This window comes from Strigops habroptila, chromosome 5 (assembly GCF_004027225.2).
Source record: "Strigops habroptila isolate Jane chromosome 5, bStrHab1.2.pri, whole genome shotgun sequence".
In the NCBI taxonomy this organism is placed as follows: Eukaryota; Metazoa; Chordata; class Aves; order Psittaciformes; family Psittacidae; genus Strigops; species Strigops habroptila.
In genome coordinates this window covers 67,161,702-67,173,933 of record NC_044281.2, presented here as the reverse complement: position 1 = coordinate 67,173,933, position 12,232 = coordinate 67,161,702, and the positions used below count along the sequence as shown (strand labels likewise).

Sequence of the window (12,232 nt, the reverse complement as noted above, 5' to 3'; positions counted from 1 at the left end):
CAGATTTGTGTAGTCACAGGAAGCTCTCAACTACACTCTCCCAATAGGACTGTGCCCCATTAGTAGCAACCACGACCATCAGAGATGCAACACACTATGAGGGAGAAGGGGAGAGCCTTGAAACCAACTGAGTTAAGAACCAGTGGACAAACCAGGATGCTGAGGATTTAACCACAACCTGGGAAGAGGTTAGAGCAGCCTGAAGGCACGTTACACAAGGTAGGGGTAGTGTTCAGAGGTGGAAGTTTAATTTTCTGTCAGCAACATGAAGAAGCAATAATCACAATTACGAATGTTTGCTCGCATAAGGCTCAGAGCTCCAGGAGAGGGGGACAGCAACAGCTTCACCCCTCCCCAAAATACTACAGAGTGACATTAGTTCACAAACCATATGAGATCCCAGCCGACTGGGCTGTTACCCCACAGCACATTGCACTGGCACCAGAGACTTCACCTAGATAAAACTGATCAGTTACGCAGAGTTGATTTAGATGTGCTTAAGATGCAGCTTGAAGTGCCTGAAGACCAGGCTCCTGTCAGTCAAACAAGAGCCAAGGCAGCTCATGCTGCCCCCACCCTCCCGGGGACACTGGCTTACCATATTGCAAGGGGCACTTCAAAAAGATCAAAAGATGATTATCCCTGATTGAACTGCCCCTCCCATCTTTATTAAACCTCAAGAGGTGTGGGTCAAGGCAAGCCATGAGCAGCACAAGACATGGACTACGCACTACAGCTTTGGTGACTTCATGTAAGTTTGTTTGTTCATGCGCTTCATTGGATTTTTGTGACAGCTTCATGGATGGACTTGGCCACGTAGTCCAGGTTCTTAGTAGTCAGGCCACACATGTTGATGCGCCCGCTAGCCATCAGGTAGATGTGTTTTTCCTTGATCATGTACTCCACCTGCTTAGCTGGGGAAACAATTGGACATCAGGTCAGAGCAGCGACCCCACAGCTCAAAAAAGCCCAAAGAAACAGTCAGGGCTGCCTGAATCTTTCATAAGAAGCAGAAAACTTTGAGCACTGGCCACCAAAATGCTGCCTGATGCTTCACCCCTGCCTACCCACAGAGGCAGCGATGCCGAGACTCCAGTGCGGTCCCTGAGAGATTCCTGCCTGGACTGCTTCGGCCCAATTCACCCCCAGCAAAACTCTCCTCACCCAAGCCTCCCTTCATGAGGCCGCTTGGTACTTACGGTTCAACCCTGTGAAGCTAAACATGCCGATCTGCTCTGTGATGTGGTTCCAGGTGCCTGGGGTCCCAAGCGCCTCCAGTCGAGACCGGAGCTCTGACCGCATCAGCAAGACACGATCTGCCATCGTCTTCACATTGTTCTTCCTGCAGCAGGCAGGAAGCAGAGAGTGAGGACAGGCACCTGTCCAGTCTGGGGCCATCTGGCCAAGCCTGGCACTCAGGGAGACAGCTTCCCCCGCTTTCCCTCTCCCACCGTCCCTGGCAACACGTACCACTCGGCAAAGAGCTGCGGGGAAGAGAGCGTAGTTGCCACAATGCGTGCTCCCTGGGAGGGAGGGTTGGACCAAGTGGTGCGCACAATCTTCTCCATCTGGGAAAGCACGCGCTGCACATTGTCTGTGTCCTTCCCCACCACAGTCAGGTTCCCCACACGTTCATCTGTGGACAAGATGAGATGTGAACCACTGGTCCCACACATCATGACAAAACAGAGCTCTCCCCTCCCCTCCAGCATGCCAGCCCCATCTGTCTGGGTATGATGCTACTGGGCCAGCTTACTGCCAGACACTCACTGTAGAGCCCAAAGTTCTTGGAAAACGACTGTGCACAGAAGAGCTCAAAGCCCTCGGAGACAAAGTATCGCACAGCCCAGGCATCCTTGTCCAGGCTGCCAGAAGCAAACCCTTGGTACGCCGAGTCGAAGAACGGAAACAGGAACCGGCGCTGCAAGGAGGAACAGTGTTAGAGGGAAACCCCTTCCCCACAACCTTTAAGTTACCTCCTACTGTCCCCATAGGAGGGAAAAATTACCATTGAGCTTCTGGGAGAATACAAAGGAAAAACGGTCCAGCAACACCAGACCGTGATATGTTCTTTCTACTGGGGCTAAAGAATAGGAAGACTAAAAGACCAAATGCAGGAAAAAGCTGCATTTGAGGACACAGGCACAAAAGATACACCACCTTATTTCCTACTATCCAGCACCTGTGAAAAGCAGGTGCCTATGGATAATCTTTCCAGCATGAGAACCCTCACTGCAGCCCATGCCGCAGAGTTTAAAGCAAGAACTTGGAGGCATAAGCAGAACTGGGATGCTTCTATCCTTTGAACCCAGACAGCCAGCATCCTGTCAGCCTCTCCCTTCAACACCTGCCCTGCAGGACTCTTCCAGCTCCTGCCACAGCTCATGCCGTTCCCTGGAGCTCATTTTGGGTGCAAGTGGCCCGGCTGGCTCAAGAGCTATCTGTACCCTCAGCACTCTGTTAGCCCCAGCAGCAGCCCATACCTTCATAACAGCAGCAATCTGCTTCCACTGGTCAGGAGTAGGGTCTGTGCCTGTTGGATTGTGCGCACAGGCATGGAGAATGAAAATGGAGAACTCTGGGGCTTTCTGAGGAGAGAGTGAAGTAGGTCTTGGTCACACACACAGATGCAACTGGGCACCCACAGCAGAGGGAGATGCTCTGAGCTGCTCTGGGCACTGGCAGTCTCTGCAGAGATCCACTTCCAGGCACAGTATGCAAGAGCCCAGCCAGCTCCTGACAGCACGGTACCAAGCTCAGCCCATCCTACACCAGTTTTACCCACCTCCATGTCATCCAGCAGTCCCTGGAGATCCAGACCCCTCTTGGCAGCATCCCAGTAGTGGTAGGTTCTAATGTCTTTAAAGCCAGCATCCACAAACACAGAGTTGTGGTTCTCTAAGGGAATAAATCACTTCTCAGAAAAGCAGGCTCCACCTCCAGCAAACCACCTTCTCCAGCCCAAGCATCTCCCTTTACCCACAAGCGGACCTCTCTCACTGCCTGCAAGGTGCTCAGCCATGCTCCCTCACCCATTAACCCACATAGCTCCCTGCAAGGAGGCAGCAGCACTGCCAACAGCACTCACCCCAGGACGGAGTGGAGATGTAGACTGGGGTCGCCGTGTTGTTGTTTCCATTGTACCACCGCCTCAGAAACTCCGCGCCGATACGCAGAGCGCCCGTCCCGCCCAAGGACTGAACGCCTCCAATCTGCAACAGAGAGAGGTGCCAGCAGGATCAACCTCGCTGTCAGCGCGCAGAGAACAGAGAGAGCAACACAGGATGCCAGACGTGCTCCCGGGGGTCACCCCGGCCAGGACACCATCCTCTTCCAGCGTTCTTCAGCCTCCTCCAATGCACAGGTCCATCCTGACACTTTCTACAGTTATAAATAGACTTCAGTTATTCCCGTTACTATTTGGCACAGAGTAGATTCCAGCTAGTAGCTTATTTCAGGAAAGGTCGTCTGTTGTCCAACTTCAGTTTCCCATGGGGCAGCTGTTAAAAGATGAAGGAAAAAAAACAAATTCTAGTCTCAGCTCACGTTCAGTCTTTCCCAAAAAATACAAACAGCTTCAAGTACACGGGTTCATCAGGTAACCTACAACCAGTAAAGACCACATCAGAGAAATCCCCAAATCCTGCCAAAATGCCTTTACTCTGCACATTTGGGCTCAGTCTGCTGTAAAGACAACCCAAGGATCCTGGTGTCTCCCTGATGAAGGATCAGTCTCACCCGCTACCCACCACCTACCCGGTTCTCCTTGATGGCAGGGCTGTCGTCACCCAGGGCGATGCGGGAGGCATTGGCCCGGAACTCGGGCAGGCCCAGGATGGGCAGGTACTCGTGGTTCAGGCTGTTGTCGTTGGCGATCATCTGCTCCACCTTCTTCACCACCGGCAGGACCCATGGCTGCCCCTCGTCCGTGCGGTAGGCTGCCGGGAGAGGGAGAGCCGTGCTGAGCCCGGCGCACCGACACCCGCGGCCGGCGGGCAGGGGCCGCCGCCACGACCTTGACGCCCGCCGTGACCCGCTGCCCGCCCCGCCCCCGAACGGGCGCTCGCCGCCAGCCGGTGACCTTTCGGAGCCGGAGCCCGCAGCGGCCGCTTCAGCAGGTGCTGGGACCGCGGCAAGGGCAACGGCCGGGAAGGGGCCCCGCCGGGCCTGGGGAGGCCGCGGACTCACCGCCAACGCCCAGGTTGACCTTTCGCGAGTCCTCGTCCTCCCGGAAGTCCGCCGTGAGCTTGAAAACGGCGACTGGCGGGGCGCGGGGGACGGCGGTGAAGATGGAGGCGGCCATGGCGGCGCGGCCCCCTCTGCTCCGCTCCGGCTCGTTACGGGCGGCGCGCGGCGCCTGGAGGAGACGCTCACCTTCACCGGCTGAGCCGCCGCACGCCGCAGCCAATCAGCGAGCCGCCGGCGGCCCCGCCCGCAACCGCCAGCCAGTGGCGGCCCCGCAGCCCCTCGGGCGGAGCGCGGGCAGCCAATCGAGGCGGGGACGCCGGACGGCGGCGGTGGCAGCGTCCGGTGACGTCGCGCGGCGCGGGGACGCAGGCGCTGCGTATTGGCTTCAGCCTCCGCTCCAGCCCCTCCGCTGCGCCCCGGGAGCGCGGGGTGCGCCCGGCGTGCGGCCGCGGCCGGGTCCCTGCCCGCGGGGTGCCCGCGGACGCGCCGTAGCGTGCAGCGGGGGTGCAGCATCCGCTCTGTGTGTGTGGGTCCCGGAGCTGCAGCGGTGGGGTGCGGGGGCCCGGGGTACGATGCCCGTGGTACGGCGTGCCGCTGGGGATGCCGTGCCCGAGGCAGCGCTGCTCTGCGGCAGTGCTCGGGGGTCCGCTGCTCGGGGGTGCGGTGCTCGGCGGGCCCGTCACGGGCACCACAGGGGACGTGGGGGTGCAGCACACGTGTGAGTGCACGTCAGCCCTGCGGTGCACGACAGCCCCGGGAGGGCCGTGCCCGGGGGTGCAGGGTGGTGCCGCGGTGCAGGGCTTGGAGGTGCACGAAGGTGCCAGGAGGGACGTGCCCGAGTGCGGGGTGGTCCCCAAGGCGGTCACGGGTATCCGCCAGTGCGGCTGCCCTGGGTTTTACGGCACGATCCCAGCTCCCAGCCACCTGAGGACCTGAGACCCTCCCAGCCCCGGGGTCCCCGGGGTGCGCCTCTGCTCCCAGCAGGAGCCACCGGCGGGTCAGTCCCTGCGCTGGCCCGCGGGCAGCGTTCGGGGTCACCCGCTAGCCCGGGAGCAGCGGCTGTGCCGGGCAGTGCCGGCAGAGGGCAGAGCCGGCCCGCGCACCGCACTGCCGCCGCCGGCCCGCCCCGTGCTGCCCCCGTGGGGAGCGGGCCCGGACCGGACGGGGCAGGCGGGAGGTGGCCCGGGGCTGCCCGAGCATCCCACCCGCGGGTGCCCCCACGTGTCCCGAGGAAAGGGGGTCGCTGCGTGACCGGCTCCGTTAGGAACCGCCGCCTGCCTCGAGCGGCTTTTGAAGTTTGTGGGAATCCGCCCGCGATCCTGCAGCATCTGGGAAAGGCTTCGAGGGAAACGAGAAGGTCGCGGCGGATAACAGCCCCAGCAGCGCGACAGCCCCCCCTCTGCCCCTCGTGACATAACCACGGGGATACAGGATGGGAAAGGCCATGCTGTCCCCAAAAGCTTTTGCAGACAACTTGTATCATACACTCCCTTTGTTAACCCAGCCAAGATCCCTCTGAGAACCAGTTTGGCTCCTCGCCCCCCTCCCAGCCGAAGGTGGCTCCACAGCCCGGCTGCCTGAAAGGGAGCCCGGGGGCACAGCCCTCCCTTCCCCAGCTCCGGGCAGCACCTGGAAGAACTGCCCAGTGCACTTTCTGCTTAGCATGAGAGCAGGGAAGAGGCAGAGCTGCCCGGCGGCACAGCAGCATGCCAATGCTTCTGCCTTCCGAGAAAACAGTGTAATGGGAAAGGCAGAGGAGCAAGACAGCAGTGCTAGACCAAAACCCTGGTGGTTTTTTTAGCCCAGTTGAGATAAATCTCTATTGGACCTTGACAAAAGGCTGCGTGGAAAGCCAGAAAGGGTTCAGGTCTGCACTCCACAATAGCTGTGAACCCCTGCAAACACCTTACCTTGTCAAGGTGCTGTGAGGGCATCTCTGAACCCTACCCTTAACTCTAGCCCTAACCTTCACTCTAACCCCAACTGTATGAAGAGTGCTTGCGTTTCTTGAAGTCTGTGGATAATGCTGAATGAGAGATGCTGCAGGGCTGAGCACGAAAGCAGCTGATGAGACCATGGGCATCAGAAGTAAATGGGGGTAGCCCACCACAGGGTGAGTCACATTTTCTGCTCAGAAGAAGTAAAGCGCTGCACTAGTGGGATCCTGCAATGGGAAAATCCAACCAGCGCTGCTTAGACCACCCTATTTCTGGAGCAGACAGAAGTGCTGGGGAGTCCCCAGACTGGCAGGCTCTCACTGCACTTACTGATTTCTAATCCTACCACTCTCCAAAGAGCACTGGGATTCTTGGGGACATGGCCAAGCCTTTTCCCAGTGCACTTTTCCCAGTGCACTTTTCCCAGTGCAGAACGGGGAAGTCACAAAGGCGCAGGGGTGCTGCCTGCCAAGCTGGCTGCACCAAGCTGCTGCTTGGGACTGCCGGAGCAGGCTGAGCAGTGCCGGTTGCAGGATAAAATGCAGTTTCCCTGAATCAGCACCACCTTCCTCATGGGCTCCTGGGCAGCACAAGCTCAGCACTGCCGGTTCGGTGCAGACCGTCTATGCCACTGCTTGTGCCTATGAGGCTGCGTCCGCTGACCCAGCAGGAGTTACTTGCTGGTGTGCCTGGCTGCCCCCAGCCCGGCTGGTGTCCCCTGCCCTTGGCGGCGCAGTGGGGCTCTGCTGGGAACAGTTGCAGGAACGAGACAGACAGGCACGAAGCAGCAGGCCACCGGGCCCCCGAGCTGGGTGGCTGTGTGTTAGCAAGATCCCTCTGGCCCTAAGCTTTCATCTCCACAGCCTACACAAAGGGTGCCACCAAAATGTATGTAAAAGCAGGAGAAACATGGGAGCCGGCCCTGAGGCATCCCTCCCTTCATCTCCTGCCTCTGACTGACAGCCAGCAATGACCTGCCACTCAGCAAAAAGGCTTGCACACCTTACCCGGAGCAAAGAGCCCCCCCGGGCACACGCTGCCACACCACACACATGCATGGCCCCCTGCACTCAGCCCCTCCTGGGAGCCAGAGGCAAGGGGGCTTGGCAGACAGCTCAGGCTGCCGCAGGGATGTGGGGACCACTGGGGACCAGGTGCTGCCCTCCCCACACCATTGTGCCCCACGTGGGTTTGGAAAAAAACCTTTCTGGGTGGGTGCAGGTGTGCTCCATTCACCACATCCCCTTCACTCCTCCTCACAAGATCCACCCTTGTACTTCTCTGGCTTCTGCCTTGTCCTCTTCCTTGCCAAAAAGCCCTGTCCAGCACTGGAACACCCTCAATCCCAGCATCAGAGCAAGGGTTTAGGCTGCCCTGCCCGAAGCGCTGCCCATCTCAGGCTGAGGCTGGGCACAGGCAGCGTGCAAGCAGGGAGCAGAGCTGTGGCTGTTCCCAGCGGGTGCTGTTTTCCCAGCCATCTGCTGAATACAGATGTTTTCTCAGTGCAGGATCCAGACAGAGGAGGGTAAAATGTTTTCATTCCAAGCTCCCGGGGTCAGGTCATGGTTTGTCTAAATGGCTTTTGTTGCTGTAATTATCAGATTAGCTGATCTCTGGCAGTGCGTTTAGGGGCAGCTACATTAACTGTGGATCCCGACCCCCTTGCTGCCACCCTGCCCAGCTGGGGCAGCGGGTTTGCAATGGAGTGATGGGGATCAGGGGTGCCAGGAGAGCCAAGTGAAAGGCTTGTGGTTGTCTTTTAGCTGGTATCCAGCTGCACCCTGGCCCAGGAGCAGCTGGCATGTCTGGGGAAGGCAGCGGCAAGCCTCCTTGACCTCCTCAGTGCACACGATGATGCTGAGCTGGGCCTGATCCTTTCCACCCACTCCAACCTGCAATGCACCACAGCCACAGAGCCCCATCCCAGGTACCTGCCTGCCACTGTGGCTGATGCTCATCCTGCAGACCCAGGATGGGGTATATGAGGTGCTTCCCCTTGCTCCTTGCAGGCAGTGAGCCCAGCAGGTCCCGGGGTGGGGGGTCTGGGACCCCACAGTGCGGTTGGGATAGGGACGCTTGGGGCCAGTGCCTGGCCGCAGGGCACTGCGAAGGGTGGGCAGCCCCCAGCAGCCGGGGAGACGCAGGAATAGGAGCACGAGATACCAGGCAAGACAGAAAGCGTGACAGGGAGATGAGAGAGCAGGGCGAGGGGCAGATGAAGAGGGATCAGGAGTTTCCGGCTCCCACCAGCCCCTAGCCAGGTCCGTCTGTCAGCACCTGCAAGTGCTGATGGCACCGAGCCGTGATGGCAGCCGGGGCCACAGGTCCTGCCGAGGGGCACCATCAGGGGCTGGGAAGGAGGCCCCACTGCTGTGTTCCTGCTGCACCGGGGCACCGGCAGCAGCTTGGGCCCCAGCGTGGCTGGTGATGGGCAGTGCCCATGCACAGCCCCATGGGTGTACCCACGAATTTCACCCACCAGCACCAAACAAAATCAGTTCACGCTCTGCTGAGCTATATATTGAGCACACACGGGTGCTCGATAGCCACTCGCTTTTGCACTGTGTCCTTAGTGGTTGCCTGCCCCATCGTCCCACCTCCTCTCTCAGCTGCTATAGGTGGGAGCAACAGGAGTTTCCCTTGATCGAGGCAGAAGCCCTAAAGAAATGAAATGATTCAAAATCAGAAAATACTTTATAGTTTCTCCATAAAACAAATAATTTAAAATATGGTTTCACTGCATTTCAGTTTCTGAAGACTTATAATGCTGGAGCACCCCACTGAATGAAGACTTCCAGAGCAGAATATTTACATCTTCTCTTTCAAAGAACATTTTAACCTCTTTAAATGCTTCAGAAAATCTCAGCAGCAAAATTGTGCCTTTAAACACCACGTTCCTGCAGGAAGTTTTGACTTCAGGACAACATAATTTAAAAAAAAAAAAAAATCACTGGAAGCGATATTCCCGGTATTTTTCCTAATTGCCACCAAGACAGAGCTTGGTTAGCTCCAAATCCATCTTCTTTGCCTACAGCTGAAAGCCAGAGAGCATCTCAGAGCAGTGAGGACAAAGTCTGTGCATCCCAAAAAAGAGCATATCCACCCACCCAGTCAGGCTCAAACTTCTCCTGCCACTGCTGCTGCCTGGGCACAGCCAGAGGGTCACCATTTCTCTATTGAAACCCATGTTGCACATCAGTCCTGGTGTCCCTGCAGCCCCAGCCCAGTCCATGGACCACTCAGGACCTACTGCATGGCCGTGCTCACCTCCTCTGCATCCTCAGGCATCCAGGAGGAGCACAGGCACCCCAGAGGAGTGCTGGCCCTGACCTGGGCAAGGGATCGGCGGGTCATGGTGCTTGCCATGGGTTGAGCCATTGGGGCTGGTAAAAAGGTGTTTCAGAGACCTGCTTTCCCTTAGTTTTTCCCTTTGGATGCGCAAATGCTGGCAGATGTCAGGAGACCAGCCCATGAGCCATGACCTGCGCAGGTGCTGATGCCAGGTACCCTGGTGCATTAGTCTGCCAAGGGTGCAGAGGACCAATGGAGGAAAGACTGGACTGTCGGTCCCCAAGCACCCCCAGCCCCAGGGGGCTGGACAGGCACTGCTATGTCAAGGCATGGACTTTGCACAGCCACGAAAGCTGTTTTTGGGATATCTGATGTGGGGAAATAGCTGCAACTACCAGAGGCAGCAAACCCCCTGCCCAAACCTCTGCCTCTCACCAGTGAGCCTGGCTCATGCCTTGGGACAGAGACACCCGACTTGTCCCGGTGGGAAGCAGGCATCTGCAGCACAGCCGGTCGCAGCTGGATCCCTTGGGACAGGGTGTGTGCCCAGTACAGCCAGGATGGGGCCAGGAAAGAGGACTCCAGCTCCCTGCAAGGGAGCCCGGTGCTGCGGGTAGCTTCTGGACCTTGGTGTAGGAGCAGATTTACTGAAAACAATTTATTTAATATAAAATATAATTTCTTACAGCGTTTTGGCTGGCGTCAGCCGAGTGCTTACTCACCCGGGAATTCAAACAAAGGCAGGGCTGGCGCCCAGCCAGGGGGTCGGGCGCTGGGTGGTCGTGTCCATCCCGGCCTCAGACCCGCCTCTGGGTCACTTGCGGGCTTGTGGCATGATGTCTCCATTTATTTATTGGAAATGTTTGAACAGGAAATGCTAATGGTTTGGGTTTGTGAAGACAGCTGGACGGGTCCAGACGGAGCTGCTGGGAAAGGGGAGGACGCGCTGGGATGGAGCAGCCAGAGGAGAAGGAGGAATCGGTGCCACTGGTGCTGCCACTGGTGATCTGTCCCCTCTCTTCTGTTTGGGGTGGAAGACCCAATGGGAGGTGAGACCAGAAAGGGTCCCACCAGCTCTGCAGCCTCCTCCTTCATTGCTGCTTGCAGCCACCATTGCGAAATACACAGCCATGCTGGAAGCATGGGACTGCTCCCAGCATGCTGCTGTGCTGCTGCCTGTGCTGCTGGGGTGCATGGGAATGGTGCTGTCGAGGTGGTGCAGGGGGAACAGCAACCACAGAACATGGCACGTCCCGTCCCCGGCCCTCAGGCCATGGCCTGGCTGGTGCCCATTATCGTGGGAGAGATGTGAGAGTGCTGCCTCCCCCTGCAAGGGGGTCGAGAGGTTCCTACACAGCCGGCTCTGGACCGGGCTGTTCCTGCGTTTGCTGATAACAGCGGGGGTAAAGCCTGACCCAGGAAAGCAGGCAAGATCCGCAGAGATAAACTCCCCGCAGCAAGACAAAGGCACTGACCTCCGCACAGCCCGAGCCACCGCATTCCCACAAGCACAGCAACAATTGCCCGGGAGCAGCAGGGAGACCTGCACCAAACCCCACCGGCCAGCTGCCGGGAAGGGCCTGCGCGGCAGCCGGTGACACCTCTGGTCGGGATCACTGCACAGAATTCACAGCTCGGGGTTTTTAATGGGATCTAATGCAGATTTCGATTGCCCAGGCAGTGACAGCAGCAAGACCTTGCCGTGATTGCTCTCTCATTCAGCAGCGCAGCGGGCTTGGTGCTGCCTGCATTGCACAGCCAGAGAGATGTTGCACAAGAATCCTCTTGTATTCCCTACCTTACACTTTTATGCCCACACTCGCAGCACAAACAAGCATTAGGTTTCATCTCTAAATGCAACTGAGGATCTTGTGCACTCATGCAATTCAGGTTTCAGTGCTGGCTTTGCACAGAGGCTGTGTGGCACCACACAGCACCCAAAGAAACTGAACCACAAGCACAGAGTCAGCTCTGTCTCCCCCTGCCCTGCCTGTGCCCAGCTCATGGGCCGGGAGGCTGGAGCCTGCCTGGCATCTTCATGGGTCCCTGTGCCAGCTCTGCCCTGAGACAGCACCAGCTGAAAAAGGCAGAGGTGCTTAATGGGATTTGCAGAAACACCCAGCTCAGTTACACACCATATGCCTGTTGTCTCAGGCGTGTTTTTAAAATCTTTATCTCTGCATCATTAAACACTGATCTACATTTGAAAAGAATCCCTTCGGTTCCCTACCTCTGAAATGAGGATAACTATTCTTCACCTCATAGTAGGGTTACGAGGATAAACAGATTAAAGACTGCGAGATATTGTGGCAAAGAAGGTTAAACAAGCCCCTGTGACAGACAGCCCAGGGGCAGGGACCAGCATCAGAGCAATGCACAGCATAAGCCACCGACCCACGTCTGCACCATGCTAATGACTCCAAAATCCCAGCACCGGCTTTGCCACCGTCTGCCTTCCCAGGACACAGTCCCCAGCCAGCCAGAAGCCAGCTGAGGAGCCAGGCCCCCAGCCAGGGATGTGCACCCCTGCCCTGAGCCTGGGAGCGGGGAGCACAGGGGTGCAGGAGAAAGGACGCATGGGAAGTGCCCATCAGGAGTGTGGGGCTTCGGGAGGTCATCAGTCACACAGGTGCAGCAACAAGGGGCTACGAGGTGCACACACCTCGTAGTGTGTGCAGTGGGCGCAGTAGGGCAGCTGCTGCTCACAGTCCTGCCTGTCCCTATCCCACCGGGCACCCCATGCAGGCAGGGGCAGCAGGGAGATGTGCACTTCTGCAGAAAGAGCTGGTGGGGGAGAGGATGAGACAGACAATTAC

The 12,232-nt window shown here is 57.9% G+C and overlaps 1 protein-coding gene across 1 annotated transcript; it reads right to left on the bottom strand.

Annotated features, from left to right (window-relative positions):
- Positions 1-226: 226 nt before the first annotated feature.
- Positions 227-4,402, bottom strand: GOT1 (glutamic-oxaloacetic transaminase 1). The gene is made up of 9 exons (XM_030486095.1): positions 4,189-4,402; positions 3,757-3,938; positions 3,089-3,212; positions 2,786-2,898; positions 2,484-2,588; positions 1,771-1,921; positions 1,471-1,636; positions 1,200-1,342; positions 227-914 (listed from the first exon to the last, which is right to left on the bottom strand). The coding sequence occupies exons 1-9, from the start codon at positions 4,301-4,303 to the stop codon at positions 775-777; spliced, it is 1,239 nt and encodes a 412-aa protein (XP_030341955.1). The 5' UTR covers positions 4,304-4,402; the 3' UTR covers positions 227-774.
- Between the last annotated feature and the right edge of the window lie 7,830 nt (positions 4,403-12,232).